Source organism: Cervus canadensis, chromosome 18 (assembly GCF_019320065.1).
Source record: "Cervus canadensis isolate Bull #8, Minnesota chromosome 18, ASM1932006v1, whole genome shotgun sequence".
Classification (NCBI taxonomy): Eukaryota; Metazoa; Chordata; class Mammalia; order Artiodactyla; family Cervidae; genus Cervus; species Cervus canadensis.
In genome coordinates, this window is record NC_057403.1 from 40366239 (window position 1) to 40381657 (window position 15419).

The 15419-nt window shown below is 46.9% G+C and overlaps 1 protein-coding gene across 1 annotated transcript in view; it reads left to right on the plus strand.

The window, feature by feature from the left end:
* Positions 1-448: 448 nt before the first annotated feature.
* LOC122421598 (plasmolipin) overlaps positions 449-15419 on the plus strand; it is a 32006-nt gene continuing 17035 nt past the window's right edge. Inside the window, exon 1 of the mRNA XM_043437751.1 lies at positions 449-722. Coding sequence (XP_043293686.1) covers positions 588-722 — 135 coding nt within the window. The 5' untranslated portion in view covers positions 449-587. The remainder of the gene's footprint in view (positions 723-15419) is intronic.

Here is a 15419-nt window from a genome sequence, read left to right on the forward strand (position 1 = left end):
ATCGGGGACTCCTTGGGAGTCTCGACACCGCGATGACGGTCCCGCTTTACGGGGAGACATCAGAGAGGTGCAGGGGCTCGCCCAAGAGGACACAGCGCTAGGGAGACATCCAGGAGGGATGTGGGTAGTTTTGCAAGCGGCCAGCAGTTTATCCCGAGGCTCGGAAGCCAGCGGCGAGGAGGGCGCGGGGCGATCAAAGCCGCCCCGAATGCGGGGGAAATTGCCAGCAGGCGGCTTTCCGGGGAGAGACAGGTGTGGCTGTCTAGGCTTGTTCTGGTGGGACCATCTCATTGACCGCAGCCTCAGTTTCCGCGTCTGTAAAGAATTGGCGACCTCGTGTGCGGCTCGGAGCTGGACCGGCCGGCGGTGAGCGAAGGGTTAAAGGGGCGGGTCTCGTGAGGAGGGCCGGGCCGGGATTCCCGTAGCACCTGGCGGCTCCAGGCTCCCCGCCCAGACGCCGCGCGTAGCTCTGGGAGCCGCTGCGCCAGCCGGAGCCCCCCGGGGAGGAGCCGCGCAGGAGCCGGCACCTGCCGCGGGAGGGGCGGCGACGACGGCCGGAGCAACCTCGGGAGGCGAGCGGAGGCGCCATGGCCGAGTTCCCGTCCAAAGTGAACACGCGGACCAGCAGCCCGGCGCAGGGAGGCGGCGCCGCGGTGTCGACGCTGAGCCCCGACTTGGGCTTCGTGCGCTCCAGCCTCGGTGCGCTCATGCTCCTGCAGTTGGTGAGCGCTCTCGCGGGGCCTGGGCCCCGGGACCGGGTTAGGGTGGTGGTGTAGGGGGGGTCCCGGCCGGGCCTGGAGGGGTCGGGGACTCCGGAGCTGCCCTTTTTCTTTGCTCCCCGCACACCCCCAACCTAGGCTCACATGCGCCCCAGTGCGCCTTGCCTTCCTCGGGGGGCGCTTGTAGGACTGACGCTCCCGAGATCTCCTTGGTACCCTCTCACCCTAGTTGCCGTCTCTTAGATTGCACGCAAGGTGTACCAATGTCAGAGTGCCCATCACTAGCGCCCCATCATTCCGTCCCCGCTGGTCACCAAGAGGTCATCCACAGAAGCGGTCACAAACGCACAACCACTGCGCGCGACTGTTTCTCCCGGACTCTGGCTCTCGCTTTGCCGGGACTATGCCCTCAGGCCTCCAGCACCCAGTCTGAGGCAAAGTCGAATCTCAGCTGATCCTCTGCCGAGCTCCGAGCTGCTCCCGGTGGCAGCACCCCAGAACACGCCTCGTCTAATCGAGCGGGCACATCCGGGGGCAACACAGACTCTTCAGCGGGCCCTACGGACCCCTGCGAGGGAGCCCGACCCATCTAGCTTCCACTGGGTAACCTGCCGCTTTCTGGCCGGTTTGGCCCCTGGGGGCCAAGATACCACGCCCAGCGTTGGGGGAGGGTTTGGTGGGAGGGCAGAGGCAGGAATCCTGTATCCAATACCCTCTGTAGATCCCTGCCGAGACGGATAGATGGGCACACCCACTTCTGCACCAGTTTCAGGCTTGGAGGTGTTAGCTTCCCGCCCACCCCCGCCCCGCCCCGCAGTACCCTCTGGTGCCAGTCTGGGAGCTGGGTGGCTGCCCTGTGGGAGGGGCTTTTCAGGGGACTAGCGGGAAGATGGAAGCGGGTCAAGATCCATTTTCCCGTTAGGGCTCCTCCTGCTGTCCCACTGCTGGGTCCTAGCAAGAATGCCAGGGGTCAGCACAGAAGGCAGGGGCCCAGATCAAGCTTCCCTCTTTACCCAGGTGATCACACGTCCTCCTGGACCAGTGCTATCTCTTTCAGTTCAGTTCAGTCGCTCTGTCGTGTCCGACTATTTGCGATCCCATGGACTGAAGCACCCAGGCTTCCCTGTCCGTCATCAACTCCCTGAGCCTGCTCAGACTCAGGTCCATCCAGTAGGTTGGATGGTTGGAAGCCATCCAACCATCTCATCCTCTGTCATCCCCTTCTCCTCCTGCCTTCAATTTTTCCCAGCATCAGGGTCTTTTCAAATGAGTCAGTTGTTCATATCAAGTGGCCAAAGTATTGGAGTTTTCAGCTTCAGCATCAGTCCTTCCAATGAATATTCAGGACTGATTTCCTTTAGGATTGACTGGTTTGATCCCCTTGCAGTCCAAGGGACTCTCAAGTGTCTTCTCCAACACCACAATTCAAAAGCGTCAATTCTTGGGTGCTCAGCTTTCTTTATGGTCCAACTTTCACATCCATACATGACTACAGGAAACACCATACTGTTGACTAAATGGACCTTTGTCAGCAAAATAATGTCTCTGCTTTTTAATATGCTGTCTAGGTTGGTCATAGCTTTTGCTTCCAAGGACCAAGAGTCTTTTAGTTTCATGGCTGCAGTCACCATCTGTAGTGATTTTGGAGCCCCCCAAAATAAAGTCTGTCACTGTTTCCACTGTTTCCCCATCAATTTGCCATGAAGTGATGGGACCAGATGCCATGATCTTTGTTTTCTGAATGTTGAATTTTAAGCCAAATTTTTCACTCTCCTCTTTCACTTTCATCAAGAAGTTCTTTAGTTCTTCACTTTCTCCCATAAGGGTGGTGTCATCTGCATATCTGAGGTTCTTGATATTTCTCCCAGAAATCTTGATTCCCGCTTGTGCTTCATCCAGTCGGCATTTAGCATGATGTACTCTGCACAGAAGTTAAATGAGCAGGATGAAAATATACAGCCTTGATGTACTCCTTTCCCAATTTGGAACCAGTCTGCAGTCCCATGCCCGGTTCTAACTGTTGCTTCTTGACCTGGATACAGATTTCTCAAGAGGCAGCCAGGTGTTCCCATCTGGTATTCCCATCTCTTGAAGAATTTTCCACAGTTTGTTGTAACCCACACAGACAAAGACTTTGGCGTTGTCAGTAAAGCTGAAGTAGATGTTTTTTCTGGAATTCTTTTTCTATGATCCAATGGATGTTGACAATTTGATCTCTGGTTCCTCTGCCTTTTCTAAATCCAGCTTGAATATCTGGAAGTTCTTGGTTTACATACTGTTGAAACCTCCCTTGGAGAATTTTCAGCACTACTGTGCAAGTGTGTGAGATGAGTGCGATTGATTTGTAGTTTGAACATTCTTTGACATTGCCCTTCTTTGGGATTGGAATGAACACTGACCTTTTCCAGTACTATGGCCACTACTGAGTTTTCCAAATTTGCTGGCATATTGAGTGCAGCACTTTAACATCATCTTTTAGGATTTGAAATTGCTCAGCTGGAATTCTATTACCTCCACTAGTTTTTTTCATAGTGATGCTTCCTAAGTCCCACTTAACTTTGGACTCCAGGATGTTTGGCTCTAGGTGAGTGATCACACCAACATGGTTATCTGGGTCATGAAGATCTTTTTGTATAGTTCTGTGTATTCTTGCCACCTCTTCTTAATATCTTCTGCTTCTGTTAGGTCCATACAATTTCTGTCTTTTATTGTGCCCATCTTTGCATGAAAATCTCCCTTGGTATCTCTAATTTTCTTGCTGAGATCTTTAGTCTTTCCCATTCTATTATTTTCCTCTATTTCTTTTCATTGATCACTGAGGAAGGCTTTCTTATCTCTCCTTGCTATTCTTTGGAACTCTGCATTCAGATGGGTGTATCTTTCCTTTTCTCCTTTGCCTTTAGTTTCTCTTCTTTTCTCAGCTATTTGGAAGCCCTCATCAGACAACCATTTTGCCTTTTTGCATTTCCTTTTCTTGGAGATGGTCTTGATCACTGCCTCCTATACAATGTCACGAACCTCCATCCATAGTTCTTCAGGCACTCTATCAGATCTAATCTCTTGAATCTATTTGTCACTTCCACTGTATAATCGTAAGGGATTTGATTTAGGTCATACCTGAATGATCTAGTGGTTTTCCTAAAGATGGAGAAGCTCTATACTGTCAGCAAAAACAAGACCACAAGACCAGGAGCTGACTGTGGCTGAGATCGTGAGCTCCTTATTGCTATCTCTTCGAGAATTCCTCAGATCTCTTCCTGTGAGCCCTGTCCCCAACCTCACCCTCAGGCTCTCTTGGAGGAGCTTGTAGGTGTTGGTCCCCACCCCAAGAAAAAATGTGGAATTGGAATCTCAGTCACTACAGCCCAGAAATCTGCATTTTAAACTCCTCTGAGTTGTCTGGCAGATTCTCTGGGAAGGGAGGGGGAGGAGCAGAGGTTCCCCCAAATTTAAATCTGCTGGTAGGAAGGGCCTGTCTGGAGCGATGCTGAGTGCTAGGCTTCTGGCCGCTTGTGAAGGGAGCAGTTGCCAAGTACGAAGGAAGTCCCCGACCCAAGGGTGTGGAAGCACAGAAGAGAGAGAGAATCAGTTCTGAGTTCAGGAAGGCTTGTGGAAGAAAGGTGGCTTTTGACATTGCCCTTTGGGCTTCCCTTGCAGCTTAGCTGGTAAAGAACCTGCTGGGTTCAATCCCTGAGTTGGAAAGATCCTTTGGAGAAGGAAAAGGCTACCCACTTCAGTATTCTGGCCTGTATAGTCCATGGGTTCACAAAGAGTTGGACATGACTGAGCGACTTTCACTTCACTTCACTGATATCTGAGGCAGAAGTAGGGGAAGGGTGCTAAAAGGGCAGGCGACCATGCAGGCCAAGGCTTGGGGCTAGGGAAGTGGAAGAGAAGTAGAGAGCAGGCTTCCCTGGTGACTCAGATGGTAAAGAATCTGCCTGCAATGGTGGAGACCTGGGTTTGATCCCTGGGTCAGGAAGATCTCCTGGAGAAGGGAATGGCAACCCACTCCAGTATTCTTGCCTGAGAGATCCCATGGACAGAGGAGCTCTGTGGGCTACAGTCCATAGGGTTGTAAATAGTCACACATGACTGAGTGATTGAACACACATACACAGGTAGGGAGAGTAGCCAGCAGGTTGATTTAGCCCGTGGAGGGGAGGAAGAAGTTTAAGAAGTTTTCCTCTACCCATCGAGTTCTTCTGGCTAGTCTAAGAGTTAAATTGACATGAAGGAGATGAAAGTGAAAGTGAAGTCGCTCAGTCCTGTCAGACTCTTTGCAACCTCAGGGACTACCAGGTTCCTTCATCCATGGGATTTTCCAGGCAAGAGTACTGGAGTGGGGTGCCATTTCCTTCTCCAGGGGATCTTCCTGACCCAGGGATCGAACCCAGGCCTCCTGCATTGTAGGCAGACACTTTACTGTCTGAGCCACTGAAAGAGATGAACATGAGAAAAATCAAACAAGGTTTAATGCTATGTACACATGGGAGAGACCCAGAAAAACTGAGAAACTTAAAACATGGCCAAAGGCCTCCCCTTAGATCACATCTTCAGCTAAAGAAAAAGAGGATGTTGAGGATGTGAGGTCAGTTATGGGATGTGACCGGGGAAAGCACAAGAAACCAGGGTAAGGTTGTGGTGCAGATTTAAGTAGTTGCTTTTTCCATGGATGTGTTTCTAGAGATTTGGTCAACCTCCTCTCCCTGGTACTGTGAGGGAGACATCCTTACAAATGTAAGTATTTCTTACAAAAGCGTAAGGAGCCTTGGTTTTCAGCTTTTCCCTTGCCTGCTTTTCTTAGCAAATAACCAGCTTAAAATTGATATGCCAGAAAGATGAGCTTGGGGATGGTAAATTTTGCTCCCCTACACCAAAGTTGAAGCACTTGTTTCTGGGTAGCCAGAAGCCAAGGGAGATGAGTGATGACGGTTTTCTGTTCGCAGCCTTAGGGGGGTTGGAACCGCAGGGGCCTCTAAGCTGGGCTGAGGACGGGAGGCCGTGGAGTGGGTCCCCCAGGGTTCACTGTTGGTAGACAGGACCTGAGCATCAGCCCCTTTTGCATTTGAACAATGAGACTTAGAATAAGGGGAACTAGAGGAGGGTCCTGCTGTGTCTCCAGGAACTAGAGGAGGGTCCTGCTCTGTCTCCAAGAACTGGAGTAGCTTCCGCTGGAGGAGGCAGTGTCTCTTGATTTGGGGGTCCCTGTGGGCTTAGCAGCCAAGTGCTGAGCATCTGGCTCCCATCGCACACAGATGTAGACAGAGATGTCCATGGAATGTAGGACTGGCCCAGAGAGCTGTGGGGGAGCTTGGCACTTAGACTCCAGGGACGGGCTGTGAGTGGGATGGCCTTCCTTTACCCTCCCTGCAGTGATTTTGGAGCCCAGGGTGGGACGATGAGAGTCTCCCATTGGAGTGCTGAAGACCTGCACCTTTTTGTGACTTCACCAATTGGCTTGTGGGAGAAGCTGCTTCCTGAGCTGTTTCTCTGGCAATGGACAGTTCCATGGGGTATGAGACAAAGGGGGCTCCACTCAACAGGCACCACGTCTGCTGGGCAGCCAGTGTGGCTCCCACCACTCAGATGCCAACTAGGCTCCAGGCTCTTTGCTAAGAGCTTCATATTTTCGTATATTCCTCTACTTTACAGGTGAGGAAACTGAGGCTCAGAGGTCAGTTCTTGGCCCAAGAGCTCATAGAGTGTTAGAGCTGGGATCGAAGCCCCCAGTGGCCTGACTTTTCTGATCTGCACTTTGTTATCACACTCAGCTGGGCTCCTCCCCAGCTGGGCACTGGGTGTGGTGCTGTTGTGGGAGCAATGGAGACCCCAGATCCAATGCCTGCTCTCTGGATCTCTTAGTCTCTGAGGGAGGTGCTCAAAGGATGAACTTCCTATGGAGGGATCAGGTGGGCTGCCTAGAGGAGGCAGTACATGGGAAGGTATCAGACATCCATGTTTCCCAAGATCCGGTGAAGGGTTCCAGATGTGGGAGGAGGAAGAGGGGCTGGGTAGGAAGGCCTCAGCTTCTTGAGAAGGAGATGTGTTCTTTGCTTAGTATTAAATGTGTCCTGAAGAACCAACCTCAGTGTTCACTGACTTGTCACTTCCCCTACGCCATCTAGCTCCAGAAATAATATGAGATGGGATATGATATTAAGTCACATATGACAGAAGAGTTAAAGTAATATATTTTTTAAAGTTGGTAGTGTGTGTGTGAGTGGAGATGGGGCAGGGGCTGACTTAAAGAGAGTTGAAAAGAATCTAGACTCTGTCACAAATTTAAGGCTGTTGATTCTTTGTTGAGTTTCCTAGCAGCCTAGGCAAAAAGGGAAGCATGAATTTATGCAGATAGCATCTCAAAAGAAAGAAAAATAAAATAAAAAAGGAAGCAGGCATGCCTGGTCTAGAGATAACCCTTGGTCTTAAAAACCTGGAAGCTTTGATGCTGTAGATCTTTGGCTAGTAGGTGGAGGAACTTTGTGGAAGCTGTGGTTAACTTGGCTGATCCCAGAGACTTACACAGAGTAAGTATAAAGTGAAGTGCACATTTCTTCATTTTTTTTAATCTTCCTCCAGCCCGGGGGAGAAAGGTGATCTCTTGGGTTTGCATGCATGTATGTTAAATTGCTTCAGCCGTGTCTAACTTTTTGCAACCCTATGAACTGTAGCCCACCAGGCTCTTCTGTCTATGGGATTCTCCAGGCAAGAATACTGGAGTGGGTTATAATTTCCTCCTCCAGGAGATCTTCCTGACCTAGCAATCGAACCCATGTCTTTTATGTCTCCCGCATTGGCAGTCAGGTTCTTTATCACTGGTGCCACCTGGGAAGCCTCATGTGGGTTTACTGATGAAGGAACACACTTAGAGAGGTTGAGGGACTCGTACAAGGACACATGGGGTAGAGTGGCCAAGCTGTGATTTGCACTCAGGTCTGAGAATCCAAAGCTTGGCTCTAGCTGTGCTTCCTTTTGTTTTGTTTTTGGGATTTTGTTTTGTTTTTTGGTGGGAAATGGGGTGCCTTGGAGGAGAAGAAGAGGAAATTCAGCATGGGAAACTCATCAGAGGCCAGGGCCACCAGGGAAGGCCTCCTGATAGAAATGGGCTCTGAAAGGTTTAGTTATGTGAAAGGGGTAGTAAGAAGGAAGTACAGAGCAGACAAACCTTGGAATATCTCATATAAAGGCCCAGCAGTCAGAAGGCTTGGGAAATAGAAGCCCTATGAATGGTCTATGACAGTAGGGCCATTTGTGTTTAGAAGCTTCTATCCTATCCTTGGGGCTTCCCCAGTGACTCAGCGGTAAAGAATCCACCTGCAATGAGGAGATGCAGGAGACGTGGGTTCAATCCCTGGGTCGGGAAGGTCCCCTGGAGGAGGAAATGGCAATCCTCTCCAATATTCTTGCCCAGAGAATCCCATGGACAGAAGGGCCTGGCGGCCTACAGTTCCTAGGGTCACATGAAGAATGGGACATGACTGAGTGAACACACACACACACACAATTCCCAGTTAGCAAGTGCACAAACAGATTGGAAGCTTCACTCGCCACTTGATCACAGTGATCCATGGGCAGTAGTGAGAGGACTGGAGGAAGCAGAGAAGCTTGATTTCAAATCCTGGCTCTGTGACCTTGGACAAGTTCCCTAATATCCCTAAGGCTCAGTTTCCTTATCTGTGAAATGGTGATGGTGAGATTGTGGGGGAGGTGGAAGCTGATGCCTGCAGAGGGCTTAGCACAGTGGGTGTTAGAATGAAGGGAAATTATTAGGATTCACAGGGTCATAGAAATCTAAGGCTCTTACGCTTGCTCTCAAAGGTCCCCTGGTGTCTCCTCAACAAGAGCTTGTATGCTTCCAGGGACAGGGAGCCCAGTCTCTCTAAAGAATACCTGCTACCTCCTTGTGCACCTGGGAGTATGAGAAAGTTCTTCCTCTTGGTAATCCTGGATCTCTCTTCAGCCCCGCAAGGCACGGCAGCTCCTCTCCAGGTTGGAGGCAGGACAGAACCTGAAAGTCAGCTCTTTAGCCTGCTAAGACAATGTTGTTGAGGTCTGAGAGGTGCGAGAGAGGTTGGCCATATTGGGATCGCAGTGTTGGGGACTCACAGGGTTTTCCTTAGCATTGATTTTGTGGGTTCCATCTCCCTAGGGCAGCATTCCTGATGCTGCGTCCTCCCCACCTTCCTCCATGCTCCACTGTATGGAGCAGACCAGTTCCTGTATTGTTAGCTCCGCCTACACGCCCCACTTGTGGTTGTGGGATTCTTGAATGTTTGGAGTCAATTTGTAATTATATAACCAATATATGGACACGTTCTCCTTAAAAAGCAAAAACTTATTACAGATAAGACTAAAATTATCCTTGGATCCCCCGCCTGTCTCCCCAAGGGAACTGCTGTATTGGAGTGTTTCTGTTTCTTTTCGCCATGCATTAAAAAAAACACTGATGGCTTAATTCTGTATCTTTGTTCAGTTGCTTGTATTATACCCAGGGCACCTGCATCTCTTCAAGCTGTCTCCCTCCTTCTTAACCATTCAGGCTATTCCAGAATGTCACTGGTTGGACCCTAGTTCATTTAGCCATTTCTCTATTGATGGGCCTGGTTTTTGTTTTGTTTTTTATTTATTTTGGGCTTCCCTTGTGACTCAGCTGGTAAAGAATCCGCCTGCAATGTGGTAGACCTGGGTTCGATCCCTGGGTTGGGAAGATCCCCTGGAGAAGGGAAAGGCTACCCACTCAGGCATTCTAGCCTAGAGAATTCCATGGACTGTATAGTCCGTGGAGTCGCAAAGCGTCAGACGCAACTGAGCAACTTTCACTTCACTTTATTTTTTTATTCTTTGTTTTTTTTTAAACTTTTAATTTTGTTTGGGGTGTAGCCAATTAACAATGTTGTGATAGTTCCAGGTGAACAGCAAAGGGACTCAGCCACACATACACATGTATCCATTTTCCCCCAAAGTCCCCTCCCACTGCCGTATAACATTAATATGGCATAACAGTGCTATGTAGTAGGTTCTTGTTGGTTATCCATTTTATATGTAGCACTGTGTAAATGTTGATGGGCCCATTTTTTTTTAATATGTGACTGTTTATTGCAGCACTAATTTTAAATGGAAAAGAGACAGTCTGAAATATCACAACTGGGGAAATACTGTAGTTGAATAGGTTATCAGTACAAGCAGAGTGTGGCATATACTCCAACCATTAAAACAATTAAGTTCAGTCATCATTTACTGACTCAAAAGAAAATCTAAAATGTACAGTTGTATGTAAAAAAGAAAATTACAGAGAAATGTATAAAGTATCATCTAGTTTTTGGGCAAAAAATATACTAAAATAATTTGTGTTAATGTTTAAGCATGAAGAAATATACGGGGGAGGTGCAGACATTACTCAAAAGGAAATGGACACAGAAGGAGGCAGTGAGGAATGGAGAGAAGCAGAGATACTAAGTTTTTTTTTTATTATTGGCATTGTTCCATTGGTTTCGGTGCAAATGCATTACTTCTGTATTTTTACTAGTAGAAGAGGAACTAATAAATGACTTAAAATATGCACATTAAAGAATATAAAATTTCACTTACTTTTCATTTTTTGTTGTTGTTTAGTCACTCAGTTGTGTCAGACTCTTGGCTAACTTTTGGATTGTAGCCCCAGGCTCCTCTGTCCATGGGATTTCCCAGGCAGGAATACTGGAGTAGGTTGCCATTTCCTTCTCCAGATGGGCCCATTTTTTAAAAAATGCTTTTATTCTTTTAAAAATATACACAGACATATAGCAAAAACATTTCAGCAGTCCAAAGGGCTACTAATGAATACAAAGGGTTATCAATGAATATATAATCTCTTATCCTGGTTGGGTCACTGCCCACACCCCCATCCCTGGCCCTCGCCTGAGGCATTATGGGTGTGACATTCCAGGGTGAGTCAGTGGGTTATTTACACAAAACACAGGTAGCCCCACCACACCTGTTCCCTTCCAGTCTTTTGCTCCTGGCAATATACCTAGGGATGTCCTGTATCATTGCACAGAGAACTACATGTGCCTTTCTTTTTTTAATCCTTTCTTTTCTTAATTTCTTTAATAGATAATATATTTATAACAGTCCAGAATAAAATAGAATGGGAAAGAGCAGCACAAGCAATCTCTGTGCCCTGTGGTTAGAGCTGACCTCCCCCATGCCTACTCTATTTCCCGTGTATACCCCAACCTCTCCCCACTTCACCCCAGGGCTATCATCTAACCAGGTGGCACAGTGGTAAAGAGTCTGCCAGCCACTGCAGGAGACTTGGATTCAATCCCTGGAGAAGGAAATGGCAATCTGGCTCCAGGGATCTTGCCTGGGAAATCCCATGGACAGAGGAGCCTGTCAGGTTCAGTTCATGGGGTCGCAAAGAGTCTGACACAACTAAGCAACTGAGCACATACACACAGTCTATCCAGTCCATTTTTCTGCGCTTTCCTTTTTTCACTTAAAAATGTCATGGAGGTCTTTTCTTTCTCCCCCACTACTCTCTGCCCCTTCAAACCTCTATTTATTTGGCTGCATTGGGTCTTAGTTGTTGTGCAGGCACCAGGGTGAAGGCTTAATTCCTCTGTTGCACATGGGATCTTAGTTCCCAACCAGGGGTCGAACCCTTGTCCATGCTTTGCAAGGGGCATTCTTAACCCCTGGACCAACAGGGAAGTCCCTGTCGTGAAGGTCTTTTTGTCTCAGTGTGTGAACCCTGATCACCTCTCTTGAGGCTTCTGGAGCCGCCCATCGTGCCGCTGTGGTGTGAGTTGTGTGGCCTGTCCCTCTGTTGACAGACACTTGGTTTTCCACTCTTGCTGTTCCACCCTCTGTTACAGTGAATAATCTCACCCAAGCCACTGGCAGACCATCCCAGGAGATTGCTTTTATTCTCCTCCCTCTAACCCTTACAAGTGCTGACCCTTTATTCTCAACTTATAACTGGACCAACTCCAGCTCATCCTCAACACCACTGAGGACATCTTTGTGCCGTTTCTTTGCAACAGCTTTTGGGCACTACAGCCATTTGGGAGACTATCTTGGAAGGAATGGCATCTAAAATTCTAAGTGTAAATCTTGATCAAATTGTGTGGTGGATTTTAACTTAAGGATAAAATTTTGGATAGAATGGGAGTTAGAGACATTATCTCAGTTTGGGTCTGAAATGGGTCAGGCAGCATTAGTCCCTACCAATACCCCCTGAGTCTTATCCTCCAGGATTGGGAAAGATTCAGACTACTGGGATTAAAAACAAAGAAACTTGTTAGGCTATATAATCATATTTGGTCACGATATGAGCTAGGAAGCCAAGAAAAGTGAAAAAAGTGAAAGTGAAGTCACTCAGTCATGTCCGACTCTTTGCGACCCCATGGACTATAGCCTAACAGGCTCCTCTGTCCGTGTGATTTCCCAGGCAAGAATACTGGAGTGGGTTGCCATTTCCTTCTCCAGGAGATCTCCCCGACCCAGAGATTGAACCCGGGTCTCCCGCATTGTAGGCAGACACTTTACTGTCTGAGCCAGAAGCCAAGAAAAATGGCCATTAAATGGGTCTCTGAGTTATGATACTATATTGCAGCTAGATTTATATTGTAGAAGGAAATTTAAATGGAGTGAGCTTCCATATGTTAAAATTTTCATGGCCATGTATTTAGACAGTGAGACCCAAAAGGAATTTACCGTGTATATATTTCAGAGAGATAATTCTAGTAAGGAGACAGAAGACATTTTAACTGACCTACCCTGTGGAGCCATCCAAAGGTTAAATCCTCTGGAGGATTTAAGGAGGAGCCAGAGCTACTCATTGCCTGCTGGGAGGAACCATTACCTCAGGAGAAGACACAACTAGGGATGAAAAGAGGCCCCACTCATATTCAGGAACTTCTTTGTACCCTGAGTTACCCAAGTTCAGTTCAGTCGCTCAGTCATGTCTGACTCCTTGCAACTCCATGGACTGCAGCACACCAGGCTTCCGTGTCCATCACCAACTCCCCGGGCCTACTCAAACTCATGTCCATTGAGTTGGTGATGCCATCCAACCATCTCATCCTCTGTCGACCCCTGCTCCTCCTGCCTTCAATCTTTCCCAGCATCAGGGTCTTTTCCAGTGAGTCAGTTCTTTGCATCAGATGACCAAAGTATTAGAGTTTCAGCTTCAGCATCAGTCCTTCCAATGAATATTCAGGACTGATTTCCTTTAGAATGGACTGGTTGGATCTCCTTGTAGTCCAAGGGACTCTCAAGAGTCTACTCCAACACCACGGTTCAAAAGCAACAATTCTTTGGTGCTCAGCCTTCTTTATGGTCCAACTCTCACATCCATACATGACTACTAGAAAAATCATAGCTTTGACTAGACCTTTGTTGGCAAAATAATGTCTCTGCTTTTTAATACAATTGTCATAGGTTTTTTATAGGTTTGTCATAGCTTTTCTTCCAAGGAACAAGCATCTTTTAATTTCATGGCTGCAGTCACCATCTGCAGTCATTTTGGAGCCCAAGAAAATAGTCTCTCACTGCTTCCATTATTTCCCCATCTATTTGCCATAAAGTGATAGGACCAGATGCCATGATCTTCATTTTTTGAATGTTGAGTTTCAGGTCAGATTTTTCACTCTCTCACTTTCATCAAGAGGCTCCTCAGTTCCTCTTTACTTTCTGCCGTAAGGGTGGTGTCATCTGTATATCTGAGGTTATTAATATTTCTCCTGGCAGTCTTGATTCCAGCTTGTGCTTCATCCATTCCAGCATTTTGCATTATGGACTCTGCATTTAAGTTAAATAAGCAGGGTGACAGTATACATCCTTGACATACTCCTTTTCCAAATTGTAACCAGCCCGTTGTTCTATGGTTCTAACTGTTGCTTCTTGACCTGCATACAGATTTCTCAGGAGGCAGGTAAAGTGTCTGGTAGTCCCATGTCTTGAAGAATTTTCTACAATTTGTTGTTTGTTGTGATCCATATAGTCAAAGGCTTTGGTGTAGTCAATAAAGCAGACGTAGATCTTTTCTGGAACTCACTTGCTTTTTCTATGATCCAACTGATTTTGGCAATTTGATCTTTGGTTCCTCTGCCTTTTCTAAATCCAGCTTTAACATCTGGAACTTCTCAGTTCACGTACTGTTGAAACCTCACTTGGAGAATTTTGAGCATTACTTTGCTAGTATATGAGATGAGTGCAATTATGCAGTAGTTTGAACATTCTTTGGCACTGCCTTTCTTTGGGATTGGAATGAAAACTGGCCTTTTCAACTAGCACTGTAATGATATAACCAACTGCCCCTACAGTTTTGCCTCTGAGAGAAGTTCCTGATGGAAATTGAGGAACAATATGTGTCTATGTACCTTTCTCAAGGTCTGATCTAAGTATGGCAGAGGACAAGTTGGGAAGTTTTTCTGAGGATCCTGAACTCTTTACAAAAGAATTTACCCCACTAGTAAGATCTTTTGATCTCACCTGGGGGGACTTAACAGATTTTACTATCCCTTTGCTGCACTCCTGAGGAAAAGCAGGATATAATACTGGCAGCCTCTGGTCTTGTAAGACCAGAAACTATAAAACTCCTAGAGGAGAACATAGGCAAAACACTCTCCAACATAAATCACAGCAAGATCCTCTATGACCCACCTCCCAGAATATTGGAAATAAAAGCAAAACTAAACAAATGGGATCTAATGAAACTTAAAAGCTTTTGCACTACAAAGGAAACTATAAGTAAGGTGAAAAGACAGCCCTCAGATTGGGAGAAAATAATAGCAAATGAAGAAACAGACAAAGGATTAATCTCAAAAATATACAAGCAACTCCTGCAGCTCAATTCCAGAAAAATAAATGACCCAATCAAAAAATGGGCCAGAGAACTAAACAGACATTTCTCCAAAGAAGAACATACAGATGGCTAACAAACACATGAAAAGGTGCTCAACATCACTCATTATTAGAGAAATGCAAATCAAAACCACAATGAGGTACCATTACACGCCAGTCAGGATGGCTGCTATCCAAAAGTCTACAAGCAATAAATGCTGGAGAGGGTGTGGAGAAAAGGGAACCCTCTTACACTGTTGGTGGGAATGCAAACTAGTACAGCCACTATGGAGAACAGTGTGGAGATTTCTTAAAAAACTGGAAATAGAACTGCCATATGACCCAGCAATCCCACTTCTGGGCATACACACTGAGGAAACCAGATCTGAAAGAGACACGTGCACCCCAATGTTCATCGCAGCACTGTTTATAATAGCCAGGACATGGAAGCAACCTAGATGCCCATCAGCAGACGAATGGATAAGGAAGCTGTGGTACATATACACCATGGAATATTACTCAGCCATTAAAAAGAATTCATTTGAATCAGTTCTAATGAGATGATGAAACTGGAGCCCATTATACAGAGTGAAGTAAGCCAGAAAGATAAAGAACATTACAGCATACTAACACATATATATGGAATTTAGAAAGATGGTAATGATAACCCTATGCAAACAAAAAGAGACACAGAAATACAGAACAGACTTTTGAACTCTGTGGGAGAAGGTGGGGTGGGATGTTTTCAAAAAGAACAGCATGTATATTATCTATGGTGAAACAGATCACCAGCCCAGGTGGGATGCATGAGACAAGTGCTCGGGCCTGGTACACTGGGAAGACCCAGAGGAATCGGGTGGAGAGGGAGGT